Source organism: Artemia franciscana, chromosome 16 (genome assembly GCF_032884065.1).
Source record: "Artemia franciscana chromosome 16, ASM3288406v1, whole genome shotgun sequence".
NCBI lineage: Eukaryota > Metazoa > Arthropoda > Branchiopoda > Anostraca > Artemiidae > Artemia > Artemia franciscana.
This window is the reverse complement of record NC_088878.1, coordinates 33,381,977-33,400,480: the sequence shown is the minus strand read 5'-3', so window position 1 is coordinate 33,400,480 and position 18,504 is coordinate 33,381,977. Positions and strand designations below refer to the sequence as shown.

The 18,504-nt window shown below is 33.8% G+C and overlaps 1 protein-coding gene across 7 annotated transcripts in view; it reads left to right on the top strand.

Annotated features, from left to right (window-relative positions):
* LOC136037362 (S-adenosylmethionine sensor upstream of mTORC1-like) overlaps positions 1-18,504 on the top strand; it is a 67,384-nt gene that overhangs the window by 42,915 nt on the left and 5,965 nt on the right. For 4 of the 7 annotated variants that reach the window (XM_065720069.1, XM_065720068.1, XM_065720066.1 and 1 more), the window contains one exon: positions 16,595-16,767. In XM_065720069.1, coding sequence (XP_065576141.1) covers positions 16,615-16,767 — 153 coding nt within the window. In that variant the 5' untranslated portion in view covers positions 16,595-16,614. Of the gene's footprint in view, positions 1-4,577; positions 4,720-16,594; positions 16,768-18,504 lie in introns of those variants that run through there. The other 3 variants (XM_065720071.1, XM_065720070.1, XM_065720072.1) reach the window with 3 other exon arrangements.

Below are 18,504 nucleotides of genomic sequence, written 5' to 3'. Positions count from 1 at the left end.
TTTTTGGCACATTGGATATCAAGGGACATAACTGTTCGTGGTATGTGCATTCAACACAGTAAAAAGTATGGTTTATCATAGGACTTACGGTTTGTGGATGTGTAATAGTGAACGTTAAGCAATAAAAGTCTATAAACCTAAACTGTCTTGATGCTTACAGCTGTTGCTGTAATATATGCTGTTGCTGTTGCTATTGAAATATAAATATCTTTTACTGTGATTATAGCATCTATAAAGGCCGTTATCAAGAAATCACCAAATCTTATGAATCTAATGCAACCAATCTAGAACACATGGACATTGGAATTGATGAGGTGAATCTGAAAGAGATAAGGAGAAAAATACTGAATGAAATGAAATCAAACAGAATGGAGAGAAGTTCAGTTGAAGATTGGCCAAGTAAGGAACTAGTGGAGGAACGGGTGCCCTTACCGCTCCTTGAAAACTAAAACGCACAACGATTGTCTTGGAAAAGGAGGTATATTATGCTAGAATTCCTTGAGTGATGATAAAGAAGATGCGTGTAAAAGAAATATGACACATAATAATTTACAATCATTCTGGAAGAACTCCCATTTATCAACTTATACCAATAATGGTTACTGATTGCACTTATTAGAATGTTTTTGTTTTTATCTTTGCAATAAATCTTTTTATCATATCAATTTGGTCTTAGATTTTCATTAACGTTTGGTTAAGGAGTAAAAAAAATAATATAGAAATAATCAATAATATAGAAGTAGTTAAAATATGAGTAATTATTAGGGAGTAATAAAATTAATAGGAGTAAAAAATAAGGAGTAAATAATGGTAAGAGATGTATAAACAGGCTTTTTCATGAGTAATTTAACAAAAGTACTTTTGAAAACCACAGACTCAGCTAGTTGGTAAATTCTGAGTGTTTTAGTTAATAATTGAATATGATGAAATTTACTAAAACCACTTTTAAGTAAAAAAAACTCAGTTAGTTGGTAAGTTCCGAATACTTTAGCTGCCAACTGAATATAAATGAAATAATAAAAACACTTTTGAGCACAAAAAACTTAACTAGTTGCTAAATTCCGAGTGTTTAGTTACCGACTAAATATAAAACAAATTAATAAAAGCACTTCTGACTTAAAAAAATCAGCTAGTTGGTAAATTCCAAGTCTTCTAGTTACCAACTGCATATCCAAAATTTAATAAAAGTACTTTCAAGTACAACAAACTCAGCTAGTTGGCAAATTCCATGTGTTTTGGCTCCCGACTGCGCATGAGAAAATTTAAAAAAAAACCTCGAGTGCAACAAACTCAGCTAGTTAGTTATTACCGAGTCTCTCAGATGTTGACTGAGTATCAGCAAAATTAATAAAAGCTCTTTTGAGTGCAAAAAACTAAACTACTTGAGAAACTTCGAGTGTTTTAGTGCTGTTTGAGTAGCAAAAAATTCCATAAAAGCAGTTTTAAGTATAACAAACTCACCTAGTTGGTAAATTTCAAGTTTTGTAATTGATGAATCTATATAAAAGAGTATTACAAAAGCCGTTTTGCGTAAGAAAAAACTCAGCTAGTTTCGTAAATTCTGCATGTTTTAGTTGTTGACTGAGTATCAAAAATTTAATAAAAGCACTTTTGCTTACAAAAAACTCAGGTTGATAAGTTTCCGAGTATTTTAGTTTCTGACTGAGTGCCAAAACGAATACAAAAAGCACTTTTGTTTACAACAAACTCAGCTAGTTGGTAAATTTCGTGTGATTTAGTAGCTGAGTATTCAAAAATTTTAATAAAAGCAGTTTCCAGTATAACAAACAGCAAGTTTGCAAATTAAGAATATTTTAGTCGCTGACTGAATACATAAAAATTTAATAAAAGCATTTTTAACTGTAACAAGCTGAGCTAGTTGGTAAAACCCGAATATTTAGGGTATCGACTGCGTATCAAAAAATTAATAAAACACTTTTGAGTTCAACAAACTCAGCTAGTTGGTGAATTCCAGGTCTTTTAGCTGTTGCCTACGTATCAAAAATCTAATAAAACATTTGAGTAGAAAAACTCAGGGATTTTGTAAATTCTGAGAGTTTTAGTTGCTAAGAGCGTATCAATAAAATTTAATAAAGCACTGTCAAGTACAACAACCTCAGCTAGATGGTGATATCCGAGTCTTTTAGTTGTTCATGAGTATCAAAAAAATCAATAAAAACACTGTTGAGTACAACAGACTTGGCTACATGATAGATTCCGAGTCTTTAGTTACTGGCTGAGCACAAAAATATCTAATACAAACACTTTTGAGTACAAAAAGTTCAGCTTGTGGGTAAATTCTGAAGGTTTTTTTTTTGTTGCCGACAGCATGTAAAAAAAAATTATTAGAAGCACTTTTGAGTACAACAAACTCAGCTAGCTGAAAAAAATTACGAGTATTTTAATTGGTAACTGAGGATCAAAAATTTAATAAAAATACTTTTGAGTACAACAGACTCAGGTACTTGATAATTTTTGAGTGTTTTAGTTTCTCGCTGAGTACTAAAATATCTGATAAAAGCACTTGAGTACAATAAACTCAGCTAGTTGGTATATTCCGGGAGTTTTTAGCTACCCACAGGGTATCGTATGAGCACTTTTGAGCACAGCAAACTCAGCTAGCTGGCAGATCCCGAGTCTTTTTATTGCTGACTGAGTATTGAAAATTTAATGAAAGCACTTTTGACTTTAGCAAACTCGGCTAGTTGAGTCAGTTTTACTCAGTTAGTATTAGTTGCTGGATGAGTACCAAAAAATTAAATAAACAGCACTTTTGAGTGTAAAAGACTCAGCTAGTTGGTAAATTCTGAGTGTTTTAGCTGCTGACTGAATATAAAAAGTTTAGACTTAAAAAAATAAAAAAAATTGAGTAAAACTGACTCAGCGAGTAGGTAAATTCCGAATTTTCTCGTAGCCAACTATGCAAAAAGGAATAATAAAAGCACTTTTGAGTACAACAAACTCAGCTAGTTAATAAATTGCGAGTGATTTAGCTACTGACTGTGTATTCAAAAATTTAACGAAAGAACTTTGGAGTGTAAAAAACTCAGCTAGTTGGTAAATTCCGAGTGTTTTAGTTGCTGACTGAATATCAAAAAATTTAATAAAAGCACTTTTGAGCGCAACAAACTCAGCTAGTTGATAAATTTTGAATGTTCTAGTTACCGACAGAATTTAAAAAAATAACAAAAAAAACTTTTGAGAACAACAAATTCAGCTATTGCTAAATTTCGAATCTTTTAGTTGCTGTCTGCATATAAATTTTTTTATAATAATACTCGAGTACAACAAACCAGCTAGTTGGTTAATTCTGACAGCTTTAGTTACCAACTGCGTATGTAGAAATTTGTTAAAATCACCTTTAAATTCAAGATGCTCAGCTAGTTAGTGATTTCCGAGTCTGTTGGTTGGTGACTAAGTACAAAGAAGTTAATTATAAGTGCTTTTGAGAACAACAAACTCAGATTGTTTGTAAATTCTAAATGTTATACTTGCTGACTGAGTATCAACAAATTTAATAAGAGCACAATCATTTCGATTTTTCTGTAATAATCCAGAGAACAATCAGAGTACAAAAGAAAAACATTAATTTTAGATTTTTCTAAAAGAAACTAAACTCTTTCACATTTTCTTGATGAAGAAAAAATTAGTAATGTTTGTTAGTATCACGTGAATTTCGATATCATCAGAAAATATTTTGTTCGGTCACATCCTTACTGCTGCTATGAATTCATTTACAGCCACAGGTAGTGAAATTTTTAGAGGGTGGGAGGGATTGAAATCAGCCGAGAACAGCGTGTAGTTTCTTTTTAATTGGTTTAATATCCCTTGAAAGTTTCAAAATAATGCCCCCAGCTGTTAATGAGATATTAGAGTTCCGCCCTTTTGTAAACCTTTACTCCTATAATGTGTTCTGGTTTAGTTTAAAGTTTAGTTTAAAGTGGGAAAGTTTAATCTAGTTACCTTATTCATCTCCTTAGATTTTGCATATATGCTGTTTGACCACCAAGATGTACGTTCATCTTTTGATTTAGTTCAAGGTATTCTAGAAGTTTTAACTTGATACCATTGGCCATTCTTGAAATATTGCTGATATATCTTATGACAACAAGATGCTTATTGCATCTTTTGATTTAGTTTCTCATCACCCTTAATATTTTCTGAAAATTTCGACTAGATATCCTTGGAAATTTTTGGGATACTATTGATGCATTGTTTGACAGCCTCAATTCACATAATGTTTTCTGATATATGTCAATTATAATTGAACTTTCAACTTAACATTCTTATTATTTCCTGAAATATTATAGGTACGCTCTTTTCATAATACAGATGCACATATTAAATGTTAGCTTTTTTTCAAAATCACCTCCAACATAGCCTGAAAGTTTCAGTGGTCTCTTGGCTTCGTCAATTGGTATCTTGCCTAATCCCAAAGCCTAGATTACGAAAGCAATAGTGAAAGGAGTTAGAAGACAAAGTAGGTTGATAGGTCTCAAAGCAACAACTTTAAATTTGGCTCAGAAATTAGTGTGTATTATAATGCCTGTGAACTATAGATGTCGCTCACGGGGCAAAACTGTTTAAAAAGTAAGACTGCTTAACCAAATACTTGTTTAGTGAGTCTTTTTAATGCTAGCTGAAGGAGCTAAGTGAATGAAAGTTTTGTAAATGAGCATATAGCCCAAAGTAGGCCAAGCTTTAAAAGAATTTTTCCAAGTATATACTTCTTATTACTAGTTGTATATTGAATTTATACAGACTTGGAGATATTGATTCTAGTTTACAATTACTCTTTCTAAAAGTTAAAATTAAATTCTAATTAAGTGACTTCTTGCTGTCTCGGAGAGGTATTAGGTTAGGAAAATGGAACTTTCAGGGATGGATGTACAGGCTGAAGTGTGTCCTGGGAATGTATTTTGAAGTACCTACCTCCACTCCTTCTCCCTCTAGAGGGCCCTGACCTTTGATGACCTTTAAAAATATGTGTGTTATAAAAATGAAACCTTTCAAAATAGATCTTCCTCTTAAATCAGGTGCAGCAAAATTGTTTTCAGCTTCACAACTTTGCTCAATCCCAATTTATAAGGTTTTAAAGATATGCAAATACATTTCCTAAATTTTGAAGAAAAAAAGAACATTGATGTGGCTCATAATTCTGCTCAAATAACAGGAATTGCATTTTCAGAACTAAAGGCAGAGAAAAAGCAACTGGTAACTGAAAATTAAGGTAAAATGTTGTTTTGTCAAAATTTCAATAAGTATAGACCTGTCATGTAGGCAATTTTCAGGGCCCTCTAGAGGGAGAGGGAGTGGAGGTAGATACCCTAAAATACCTTCCCGGGATATACTTTAGCCTGTAGATTCATTTACAAAAGTTTCATTTTCCTAGCCTAACTGCTTTCCAAGATAGCAAGAAGTCACCTAACTAGAATTTTACCAAAAAGACTATAAAATTCTGAAAACAACTTAAAAAATCCCAAATTTTTTTAAAAATAAATGGTCACACTAAACCTAAGACAGGCAGACATAAAGTTAATTAGTAGTTTAGGCAGGGTTTGACCCCCCCCAATACTCAGCCATTATATAATCTTGCCCAGGTATTCTGATAAAAAGTATCTTTCCTATACATTGACAGCAAGCTCCTAATCCTGGATGTGTATGTAAAGGCTAGATAGTTGTAATTGGCTGCTGATTAGCACTAGATCAGTTGAGATTAAAGGACTATGATCTTGGGCAACATCTGGTCTTTCAAAATTTGAATTTAGGCAAAAGTTAGCTCTGCATTCTAGTTTATATAAATACAATTTTTATATTTCAAGGCACTTTTTTAAGATTATGTCCATCCAAGGTTGACTGTGTTTACTGTTGAGATGTGTTGTTCAGGCTTTAAGATCCCATATCAAAGATAAGACAGCACTTTCTAAGATTAGACTAAAGCATTAAATGTGTGGCCAAAATTAGGCTCCTCTGTTGACTTGCAGTATATTTGAAATTGTGAGTGTTATGTGTGGTTAAAATATTCAAGCTGCTGAAGAGTCTGGCTACTACTAGAATCTGGCTGACTACTGAGTATCATACCCAACAAAACAAATATAAATCACTATTAATAAAGAATGAAACCCAAAATGAATAAAAATCAGGCTACAATAAATAATAAAGCCAAACTAACAGAAAAATCAGCAGAGGAGAGCTTCCATACTTGGAATGTTCAATGCTTGGAACAGGTCTAAAAAGACACCCATGCCATGTTGCAAAAAAAAAAAAAACTTTAAGAATTGCACAGTGACATATTTGATATAGGTGACATCTGCAGAAGTTTCAAATCTAAAGTCACCATTTTGTCAATTTCTGGTACATTGTCAAAAGTGTATTCATAAAGTTCTGTGAACTGTTTAGGGAGATACAGGGTTTGAACTGACTATTTCCTTTTGCTTCCTTATTCATTAGTTCCTTGTGAATTAAAATTGGTGGGTATTTTACTATTTTAAATTAAAATTGTATTATTTCAATGAAATGTCTGGTTTCATGCTTGGGACTGTCTCAAGTATTGGTACTTAGGGCATGTTAAGATATATTGATGTCTTGACACCTTGGAAGTCCATCCAGTAGCCTATGAGTATACAAGAAAAAATGGATTGTTATATCCTTCAAGTTGAAATGACAGGAAAAGACCAGGCAAGAAATAATCTTATGGATTTATGTAAGGAAATCAAGGCATTTCATTCAGAAAACCTGAAGCAACTAGCCTTTTCTATGGGAATCAGTTTCAACTGCTACAATGTTAGCATCTTCTTCTCCAAGCTATTTGGTGTTATGATCAGGCATGCTTTCTCTCCCCAGAGTATACGGAATATGGATGAGAGTACCTTGGCCACCATACAAAGGCCACTCAAGTTTGATGTAGAGATATTCATTAAGTTGGAAAAACAACTTCTGCAGATAAAGGACAGTCTGTGGAAATTCTTGCCTGTGTTTCAGCATTTGGAAATTCAATTGCACCAATACTGGTCTTCCGAAAGAAAAAGATAACAGCAAAGATGACTTTAGTGGCTGGATTACAGCTTCTGTATTCTTAGAGTTTCTTCATGTGATTGTCTCTGCTGCACAGCCAAGTGAAGAGAATCCCCTGCTGCTTATTAGGGATAATCATGAATCTCACTTATCAGTTGAAGCTATCCAGGTAGTAAAAGATAACCATGTGATTGTGTTAGCCTTGCCTCCATATACATAATGCACACTGCAACCACTTGATCTTTGGGTCTTCTACTCTCTGAAATCCCATTACAAAAAAGTTTTTTCCAGTGTATGAAATCCCCCAGTTTCTTGGCATTGCTTAACCCCTTTCATTCATCCCATTGAAGGTACTTGTCCCTTTAATGAAAATAGTTTTGCCATCAGCTGTAACTGACCAATCATTGTGTGAGCCTGCATCTGAGCTAAGGGATAAAGACATGACTTCCTCAAATCCAGACAAATAGCAAGGTGTAGCCTCTCAACAAAAACAAGGCACCTGCACTTCAATCCAAACAGTATCACCTGTCATGATAAAGGTAACAGCTCGTCTGAGGAAGACCACATAAAGAAGTCCACCAAAAGAAGTCTGCAGAATATTGACAGATTCTCCAGAGAGTAAAAAAAGATTGGAGAGCAGGCTATACTTCAAAAAGCTAAGAAATTGAAACCCTTGTTTGAAATCCAAAAATCATAAGAGATCACTCTTTATTGAAAGTGATAGCAACCAAAAGCGGTTTCAGTCTTGAAAGATGTATCTGGATCCAATGAAACAGATCCAAAGGAAGGACCTTCAGTGAAGAGGAGCTCTGACTTTTCTGCAATAATTGTTGGCAGTTATTTTGGTTCTTGAAAATGAAACAAAGAAAGGAAAATGCCACAGTGCTGGTGAAATCATTTCAAAACTTGCTGAAGAACATGAAATACAAGTCTGGTATTTCAAAAGAATTGCTCCATCCTTGAAGTCTGCCCCTACTACCTTGTATTTCCTCTTGATCTATCAGAATTTGAAACACACTAAACACAATTAATTCTTGTTTTACCTTGTCTTAATTCTTGTTTGACACCTTTATTTTATTTTTATTTATTTTAAACAAAAACAGAGTAAGCCATAGACTTGTCTTGTTGCAAATTAACAGTAAACAAAACAATAAGCAACAATACACAAAAGACAATATACAAGAACTGAACCACAGGGTGTTGATTGGTACCACAATTAACTGATAAACTTCCTAGGCTGAACATATTAAAAAAAATAGGCAAATGCAACAGAACGCACAAAGAGACTCTATTAAATAGTTGAGTTTTTGTATTAAGAAGACATATTCAGACATGAATCAGTAATGATTCAGAGTTCGAGGTGAAAACATCAGTCTAGAATTAAGTATTATTAATTGTCACCACAAGCAAACCTCTTCAGGGAATTTTGATCCCTGCAAAGCAAGTTTACTTTTGCAATATTTGGCAAAGGATAATAGTTCATGACCTGAATAAAATTATTACTCAGCATTTCAATAAGTGAGAGAGATAATCCTTAATAATAATTATCATATCATTTTTGCATACTTTACTAATAAGCAACTAGAACAGGGGAGGTTTTATATATCAACCATCATCATATCCACAGGGAGTGGCGTCTCCCTTAAACTATAGGGAATAGATAGCCGGAGCCTACTCTTTCTTTGCTAATTTGCATTTTGAGTATCTGAAATTTAGCCTCTTAACTTTCTGATATCTTCCAATTACCTCCAAAATCGTTTTCCCCTTTTGGCTGCCATGATTCCTGGATTATGCTTAATTGCTGAAAGAGAAGCATGAGCAAAAAATTGTTCTGAATGTGGAACTAAGTTTTCTTGCACAATTACTATCCAAGTGTGTGAAAATAGAATGCAGTGTAACCTTGGTTGTGAATTTCTTTGCACATGATGCAGTCTTTACAGCAAAGAAACTTCTGTATTTTAAACTTAATATGCAAGGCCAAGTCATCAGTGATGCCAAATACAACAAAAATATTGTTGACATGTGTAAGCTCCTTGTATCAGCTGCCACAGAGAAGAAAAATATACCATGCTTTGGTATTTTCAGTCCCTGTGAAACTTCAGTGATCAGTGGTACTGTTTCTGCTACACTAGCATCAAAAGTAAACAAGGTTTCCTGAAAGATTGATGGATTTATTGACGTCTCAACTTGTGCACTCTTAAATGTGAGCTCTTCAAATGTTGAAAAGGTTATCAATGCGTCATAATGATTGACGGCCAGCCAGTTGAAACGGTCGACCAATTCGTCTACCTGGGCAGTCTACTCACAGCGGACAATTGTCATACCTCTGACATCAAACGCCGCCTAGCTCTTGCTAGCTCCAGTTTCAAAAGGCTCACAAATATCTGGAAATGCCGAAACCTGTCAAACCAGCTGAAAGTTCAACTTTTCAACAGCCTGATTGTGGCAATTGCTATATATGGGTGTGTGACCTGGACCCTGAAGATCGAAAATGAGCGCAACCTACTTGCATTCGAGATGAGATGTCTCCGTCGCATTGCAAGAATCACCTACACTGAACATGTGACCAATGAGGAGGTGTGAAGACGGCTGAAGTCCCCCGACACAATCCTAAATAAAATCAAACGACAACAACTGCAATGGCTCGGGCATGTCAAGAGAATGGACCACGACCGTCTACCAAAAATCTCCCTCGAAGGAACCATAGACGGATCTCAACCACGAGGAAGACCTCGCAAGAGGTGGATTGAAAACTTTGACCAAAAGCGCATCGTAGAGTTGACTCGAACTACACACAATAGTAACCTCTGCTACCGACAATTCACAAAGCATAAAGCCATCGTATGCTGTAGTAATGATGAATTGTCCACAAGATATCAGGGATCCCCATGATTGTAAACAGTTTCTTGACAGTAAATTCAAAGAAGCTTCAATTGACATTACAGAACTTAAGCAATTGAATAACAACTGGAAAATTGTTGTGTGCTCCAAATCAGCGGCTAAAAAAAATGGTTGAGAGTGAAAAATCTGCTCAGCCATCTATCAGTGCTTCTATGAAAGTACCAATCTTCACAGACATCACTCAGCAAGTCCCCCAATCCTTACACTTTTCTGACCTTCTGCAACTAATCTCCAAAAGCACAAAGATAAACCAGTGTAGTGGCTGCTGCACCTTGAAAGTGTGGTTCGAGATTCGTAATGACCTTACTTTTTCCCAAAAGAATCATTGCACATTGGTTATGAACGTCTACCTGTTCAGGAATTTTTCTGTCTTCCCTATTGATTGTTAAAATGTTTCAAGGTGTGTCACATAGCAATGAATTGCCAATCATGTGCTTTACCAATCATGTATCTAACTATTCAAACATGTGTATCATTTTGTATGTTCTATATTTTATGCAAGGCTGGTGGCCACACCTGTTACAGTGTGAGATGTCCAAATAACTGTCCAGCCAAGATTCAGCTTAATCCTTATGGTTGAAGTGTCAACAGTCAGTCATAATTTCAACATGAGGTGCTTCACTCTAAACAAAAACTGTAAGCTTGTCCAAAAATATTTAGTTCTTGATGAGCCTGTGTCAAAACATGAATATCTTTTAAGTCAGTTAAGGCTTAGTCTTTTGGATTCAAGAGATAAATTCACTTGCTATGCATCTCCAACAAAGAAAAATAGAGGTGGTGGTAGACTGTCAGGCAGTCTTGTGACTTACGTGAAATACAATTTACTTTTGATGCTTGTAGAATCCTGTGATTATTTTCTTGCTGTTAAAGTTGACGATATATTAATCTATAATGTCTATTTGCCAACTGATTACCATAATGATGTATCTGAACGCCTTTTTGTTCTTGCCTCTGAAGACTTAAGTAGAAGCATCTCAAGCATTGTTTCTGGTAATTCTACATGTCCAATTGTTAGAAATTTTATCTGTAACCCTACTACCATCTGCCCACTCTTCTCTGATTGCTGAAATATTCGACAATCATTTGTATGTTTTTGATAAAGACCAAGATTTCACCTACATTCACAATTCTTCAACCACATCCAACACAGACCACGTTTTCACTTTTCCCTTCTTAGATATATCTCAACCAAAGGTTTTTTGTGATTTACTTAATATCTGATCACCTGCCTGTATTGTTTTCTTTCTCACCAAATCAAACTTCAGATACCAATTAGTCTCCCAAAAACACTGAATCCGTTGTATATACATAATTGGGCATTAATCGACCCGGAACTGTATTAGGATAGTGTTAGTACAATATTTTCTAAGATTAAAGTGCTGTTTATCCTGCTAATGAAGCACTCACAGCTGCCCAATGAGGAAAAACACATTTTCTTTGATATTTATTGTGTAGATATATGCCATGCTTTATAATATGCAGAACCTTGTGCTGTTCCATTAAACCATCAAGCAACAGTTCCCAAGCGGCATAAAACTCAAAGTCTCTCCCAATCTTATGATTCAGCAAATTTTTGGCTACATCTATGGATTGAATACGATTGACTATGATCTGGCCCTGTTAATTCCATCCGCATTGCAACAAAGAAAAAATTTGCCAAGGGACTTCAAAACCACCATAAGAAAATCACAGAACTGTCTGCACAAAAAACCAGAGATAACCTTCATTTCCTTGGGTTGACACTGCGTCCAAGATTCCAAAAAACTCCCTTTTTGCTGCTGATGTTCCTCTTTCTGAGTGGTATTCTTTCTATGAGGCCAAATTCTCTTCACCAGACCCCCAACTTGAACACAAATATTCAGAAGAGCTTGACCAATTTTGTATTTATTCTCTGACTCAGATTTTACAGTGTCTGTGATGTCTATGCCTGATACTATGGTTCAAAAAATGTGACGAGGCACAGATGGAATTCAGGCTTTACATATTAAAAATGGTGGTCCTGTGCTTTTAGAACATCTCACGTTTCTGCTGCAGATACTTTTTATGCAAGGCCTGGTTCTGCCAATATTCTGTGTGGGAAATCTTTCTCCTATTCCAAAAAAAGCGAAAAATCTTCAATCAATGCTCATCTTTCAGGTCCATAACTCTTTCAACCAGTTTATGCAAGCTTTATGAACTATGTTTTATAAAGAGCTTGAAGAAAAATGTTAGCCTCCACATCAATTTGGCTTTCAACATGACATTGGATGTGCAAACACCCTTGCAGCTATTGTTAATGCTCTGCTTGAAGCTTCTCGTACAGGTAGTTCACTCGCCTTGGCGAGTCATGATGTTCGCCACGCCTTTGACTCTCTGATCCACCCCCTCATGCTTTTAAGGTTTTTTAAAAGAGCAGTAAATCCAGCTATCGTTAGATCTTAAAGGGATATGTATGCTAAGCTACGAGTCCGTCTTAAAATATTTCTTAAGCAAGATGAAATGGCAAGGTCACTGGATAGAACTATACCAGTTAAGGGAGGAGTCAGGCAATGTGCAATTGCCTCACCATGTTATTTCAATAATTATATCCTCGAAGCTCAGGATCAGTGTGAGATGTCTTGCATTCTCTCTGGACTCAATATCTCCTTAGTCACTTATGCTGATGACATTTTTAACACTAGCTGAACTTAGGACAATATTTCTGAAACTTTCCAAAAACTACAAGCAGAATATTTAAAATATATATATACTCGTCATCTTTTAACAGAAGTCATCAAACGCCGCATATCAGCTGCCTGTTCTTCCATAGTCTCTGCTAAGCTTCGTTTCAATTGCCGTTATCTCACAACGCTGTACAATACTATTGTTCTCCCTCACATCCTCTATATTGCACCCTTCTGTAAGATCTTACAAATGTTGATAATTGAAAATCCGCTCCATTTTTTTCGTTTTACAGAATACCTACTGAGATATTCCACTCAGACACGCAATTCAAAAATCATCAACTGTGATCACATGTCAGATCCTACTATAGCTGTTCTTGAACTTATGAAAAAACAAACACAAGATTTCAGCACATGCTTGGAGCCAACTTTTTCAACTATAGTTACCTTGTCACATTTGTATAGTGATATTTTGTTGTTTTTCTCTCTTTGTAGTGCTCCGTCATTTTCTTTTTGTATAAAGACGGGGTTTCAATAAATAATAATGATAAATTTTGGTTTTGTCACAAGTATGGTTACCACTTGTCCATCTATAGAGCCCCGCTCCATGCTTTGGAGAAAATGGGGGGCAGTGAAATTAATGCCTTTCCATAAAAATTAAATGCGCTCCAGTTGTAAACCTCGGGGATAACTTTCTTAGTTAATGTAAAAGATCTTCAGAGATTTTGTTTCCTCATCATACAGCATGAGGAAATGGGAGACAAAAGAAAAATATTTCCAAATACACATACTCTCCCCTACTTACATATTATATCAACCATACTAAAGAAGTGAGGTTAAGTTAATCATAATGAAAAAAACAAAATAAGACGAAAATATAATACCTTTGTAAAAAACAAAACATTGAAACTGCAACAGAGGATTATGGAAAGCAAGCTGCCCAGAATGCATCATGTTAAATACCTAGCCGACTCTATAGACTATATTAGATATTTAACTAAAATGTGGCTGCATAGTAGTTTATGTCTCTCAAGCTAAGCTAATATCTACAAATGCACACAGAGAAACCGGTTTTACAACGGATCAGCAACAGTGTGTTCACTATAATACATAAATACCAAAAATACCACAAACAGGAATAGGGCTAGAACCCCCTGCTCTAGTTTGCGGTAATTTCCATTTTTTATGCTTAACTTTTTCATTCATGTAGTTAATTTTGAAAAAATCACAACAGAGGTTTTTTAAAGAAAAGTAAAGAGCAACATTAAACCAAAGATGAGAAGGAACAAAATCCAATAGTTTTTCAAGCATAAAACTTCCATAAATCACTATCAATAATTAATTATTACCCAAAACAAAGAGAAATTACAATAATCAACTAAGTCTCACTCAAAATGAGCAGAAAATACCAAAAACCAAGGTTATTACAAAAGCAAATTAACATGGATTGACTATTTACTATACACTGATACCCATTAATGAAAGTCTTAATAATATTTTATTTATTAAGGTTATAAAAGCGAAAACATTTAAAATTTATTTTGTTTTCAGGAAAGTGCAAATTATGCTCTTTTCCATGATGGCACAGGGGGCTTTAGCCCTTCTCCTCTTTATGGTATTTTCTGCTTGTTTTGAGCTTGACTTGGTAAAATATTGTAGTTTATGTTTGTTTTTGTTTACTTATTGATTGTGATTTATGGTAGGATTGCACCTGGAAAAATTATTTGACTTTGGCTTAATATTTCTGCTCATATTTGGCTTAATATTGCTCTTCACTTTTCTTCGAGAAACTTCTTTTGTGAAAACCGATTTTTTGATTAATAAAATTTTTTTTAAACTGACAGCCTTTTTCATTTGTTATGCAAAGAATATTTTAAAACTTTTTGGTTTTTCTTTGTAAGAATCCAGGTTTTGGCTTACTATCTATATATTGGATAAAACTTCGCAACAGTTTTTAATAATAACTGTACCATAATTATCCGGAAAAATGTTCAAATATATAGGTTGAAAAGTTGCTTAATTTGAGGGGTTCTTTACGGCCGATGTAATTCCAACCCCTATCATGTTACAACCTTGAGTATAGACAAATATCAATCAGCTATCCCCCTCCATATGCCCTGAAAGCTTCAAGTTAATTCCAAATGTTACCTGAGATATCACAGATACACCCTTTTAACTACCATGAATACACATAGTTCATTTTGATTTAGTTCAATTTCTACTCAACATACCCTGGTAATTTTAACTTAATGCTGTTAGCTGTTTGTGGAATATTGTAGTCATGCCCTTAGAACAAAACTGGATTCACATAGTGTCTTTCAATTTAGTCTAGGTCTATCATATTTCTCTTAGTTTCTCCTTTGATACAGCACAGAAACCCTTTTGATAATCTGGATACACATGGTTTATTTTTAATTTAATTCAACATACCCTCAAATCTCCTGGGAAGTTTTGACTTAATACCCTATTCCACTCTTGAGATATTGCATGTGTGCTACTTTGATAATCTCAATGATTTAAACCCTTTAGATTTAGTTCAATAGTTACAGCAGCAGTAGTACTAGTAGTGGTAGTAGTCGGGGGTTCAGCTGGAGTTTTGAGTTTGGGGGGGGGGGGGGTAAAGAACATGCTGACAAAATTATCCAGCTTGCCAGCAAATGCTGCCATATATATATACATATACTAAAAACATAAGCTAAATTCCAAGGTTTCGGCACTGCAGACTGACACCTTGGAACTTTGGGGGAGGGAGTCTTTGTTGCAACTCTTTAAGAACGACTGAAACATAAGGACCATTTAGTTAGATTAAAAGGCTTTTTAAAGTAATGAAAGACTTTAGCATAAATAGTGAAGTATTGAGAAGGGGGTAGCCCCTTTCATATATGGAATAATTTCTGTCTGTTTTAAGTTTTAATCTTGCTCCTGACTTTCAGCTGAAAAAATGTGTTTTTTATTTAATTGGGCATTTAAAAAATGCCCAATATTGATATGCCTGATACTGCTTACAGCTTTTTCGCCAGGGAATATAGACGGTTGTATCATCACAAAAAGTATAGTTATTGTACCTTTTAACTATGCTGAACAAAGTGGCTATCTCAAAATTTTAATCAGATGACTTTTAAGGAGCGGGCTAGCTGCCCTCTAATCTTTTTGGTCACTTAAAAGGGGAACTACAACTTTTAATTTCCGTTTAAATGAGCCCTCTGCCGGTCTTCTATGAGCATTTGTTTGGTATGATCACCTCTGGGAGAAAAAAAGGAAAGAAAAAACACACACACCCATGATCTTTCTTCTGACAAAAAAAAAAAAACAAAAACATTCCACATTTTTCTTGATTGAACCTTGAAACCTCGACAGTAGAGTTCTTTGACATCCTGAATCTGATCGTGTGATTTTCATTAACATTCCTGACTTTTAGAAAGTGTTGTCCTCTCCTCCTTTTGAAAATTCAGTAAATTTTCTCAGGCTTATATCTTTTGATGGGTAACACTAAACTTGATGAATCTTGTATGACTGGAATCAGCATAATAAGCCAATTCTTTTGATATGTTTATTGATATCAAAATTTGTTTTTAAAAGTTTCAGTTACTATACAGACTTATGATTATGTCAAAACACCACACAACAAAAACTTTTCCATTACCATTATCCTTCAAGACTTACCTAAAACTTTTGAGCTTACTCGAATCTTCTGTCGAGCTTCCTCATTCTCTTTACTGAACACTCAAAACTAGCGGGTAGAGATGTCACAGGCTCTAACCTACAATCTATTCAAAATGACTTTGGCAGATTCAGTAGTTGGGCTGAGACATGGATTGTTGCCTTCAATGATGGTAAACAAAATGTGGTTGATTTTGGCAAATTTAATTGACACTAACAATATTATCTCCTTGTTTTTCAAAAAGATAAAATATTTTTTTTTTGTTTTCTAACAAATATTCTTCTTAAAGGTAATGCCCAAGGAAGCAGCCAGTAATCAGTAACAAAACTTTAGTAGTTAAACTTGCCATTTTTGGATAATATTTTTCTTCTTCTAGAATAGTAACAACAAATACTTATGGATTCAGGCTCATTAGAACCCACAAAGACAAGGGATATTCTAGCCAGTTTTATCAAAGGTGTACATAAGTCGCTCAGAGACAAGTGTTCAGTTTCTGAAAATGCAGATCAAATTTGGAAAGAACATTGCCAGAATAAACAATTACTTGATGTAAGTTCCTCAGGTATTTTCTCCTAAATTGGATTATAAGCCTAAGACTATTATTGCATGACTAGATAATATTTTCCAAATCATAAATCAGGAAAAATTCAATAGAATTCATTTTTTTCAGGCAACAAAACAAGAGCATTAAAATGTCTATCATATTTTGTTGAAGTTTTCCCTCATCAGATACGAAAAAATCATAATTTGAAAAATCAGAACTCAAGATAAGAGTACTAATGTATCAATCATACTTTCTATTTTGGGATCATTAATTCATGGAATTTTTGGATGTCAACTTAAGACAAGTTATAAACCTGTCTTCAGGAAGTCAGTGGGAAGAAAGTTAAGGAAAATATTTTTTCGATAAACTATAATGTATTTTCCAAATTTTTTAATGCTATGCAATTTTTATAATTTATAATTATAAAATGATAAAATATAAATTTTAAAAATATAAAATATAATTAAAAATTTAATTATAATTATAAAACATAATATAAAATTTTATAATGCTATGCAATTTCAGATATTTTCCAATGTATAAGAAATGGAATTTGCCGATTACGACTCTTATTGGCAGTTATACATTCCTTATTTTCTTGATTTAACGCCTATTCACATTAGGATCTAGTTAATACTGAAACTAGGAATCAGCTTTCCATTCATAGAAAATTTAGTTAAATTCAACATTTTTATATTTAGCTAAGGGATGCTGATAAAAGAGCTTTGACAAAAGAGGAAAACAATACTAACAATCCTCTTAGTATCACAATCCTGTTAGTATCACAATCCTAATCTATATAGAAAACACTGAAGACGTTAATTGAGTAAATTTAGTCTGAAATACTTGGAAGTATGCCAGATCCTTCTTAAAACTATTAATTGCGAATAGGAAATTTAAATACTAGCTTTATGTTGGCTAAATCCTGAGGTCAACTGAAGTCAACACACGTGTGGATGAGTATTCTTTTTTAAATTGTTTTTAGTTCGTGTTTTATGTGTGTGGTAATTATGGTGTCTTTTTCCTGTTTGTTTTCCCTTTTTTCTGCACTATTGTTTTCACTTTGTGTGTTGATGGATAGTAAAATTATTCTTTTTGTTATAATAATTTATTAAATAAATTTTATTATAATATAATAAAAATAATCTTTTATTATAATATTATATATTATAATATAATTTATTATAATAATTTTTATTATATAATATTATAATATTCTTTTATTATATTTATTAAATTCTATTTTATAGAATTATAATTCTTTTATTATAATTTATTATCTATTTTATTATTCTTTATATTATTATATTATAATTTTATTATAATTTTTATTATAAATAGGCCATAACAATGGTAACACCTGGCCGAGACCCTGGTGAATTTATGTCTGAGCTATTTTTGCGAAATTTTTTTCCCGGGGAGGTTGTCTCTAGAAATTTCTTTAAAGAAATAACTTGGTTTTTTCCATGTTCTCTGTATGATAAAAGAGGGTTGTTTGCAACAAGCTCTGTCTCACGAGTAATTTTTGCCGGTTGCAAATGTCAAGCAGAAAGGAAAGCTAGTTTATAAGGCCAACAGGGAATACATCAACTGAAAAAGAAAGTTATTTGAAAATTGACTACACTTTTGTTTTCTGTCATCATTCTACTAAAAAAAAGCAGTAGATTGGACCTCAGTGATATGTTTACAGGATTTACGAGCATACTATTTACGAGCATACTCAGTATTCGGGAGGCTACTGA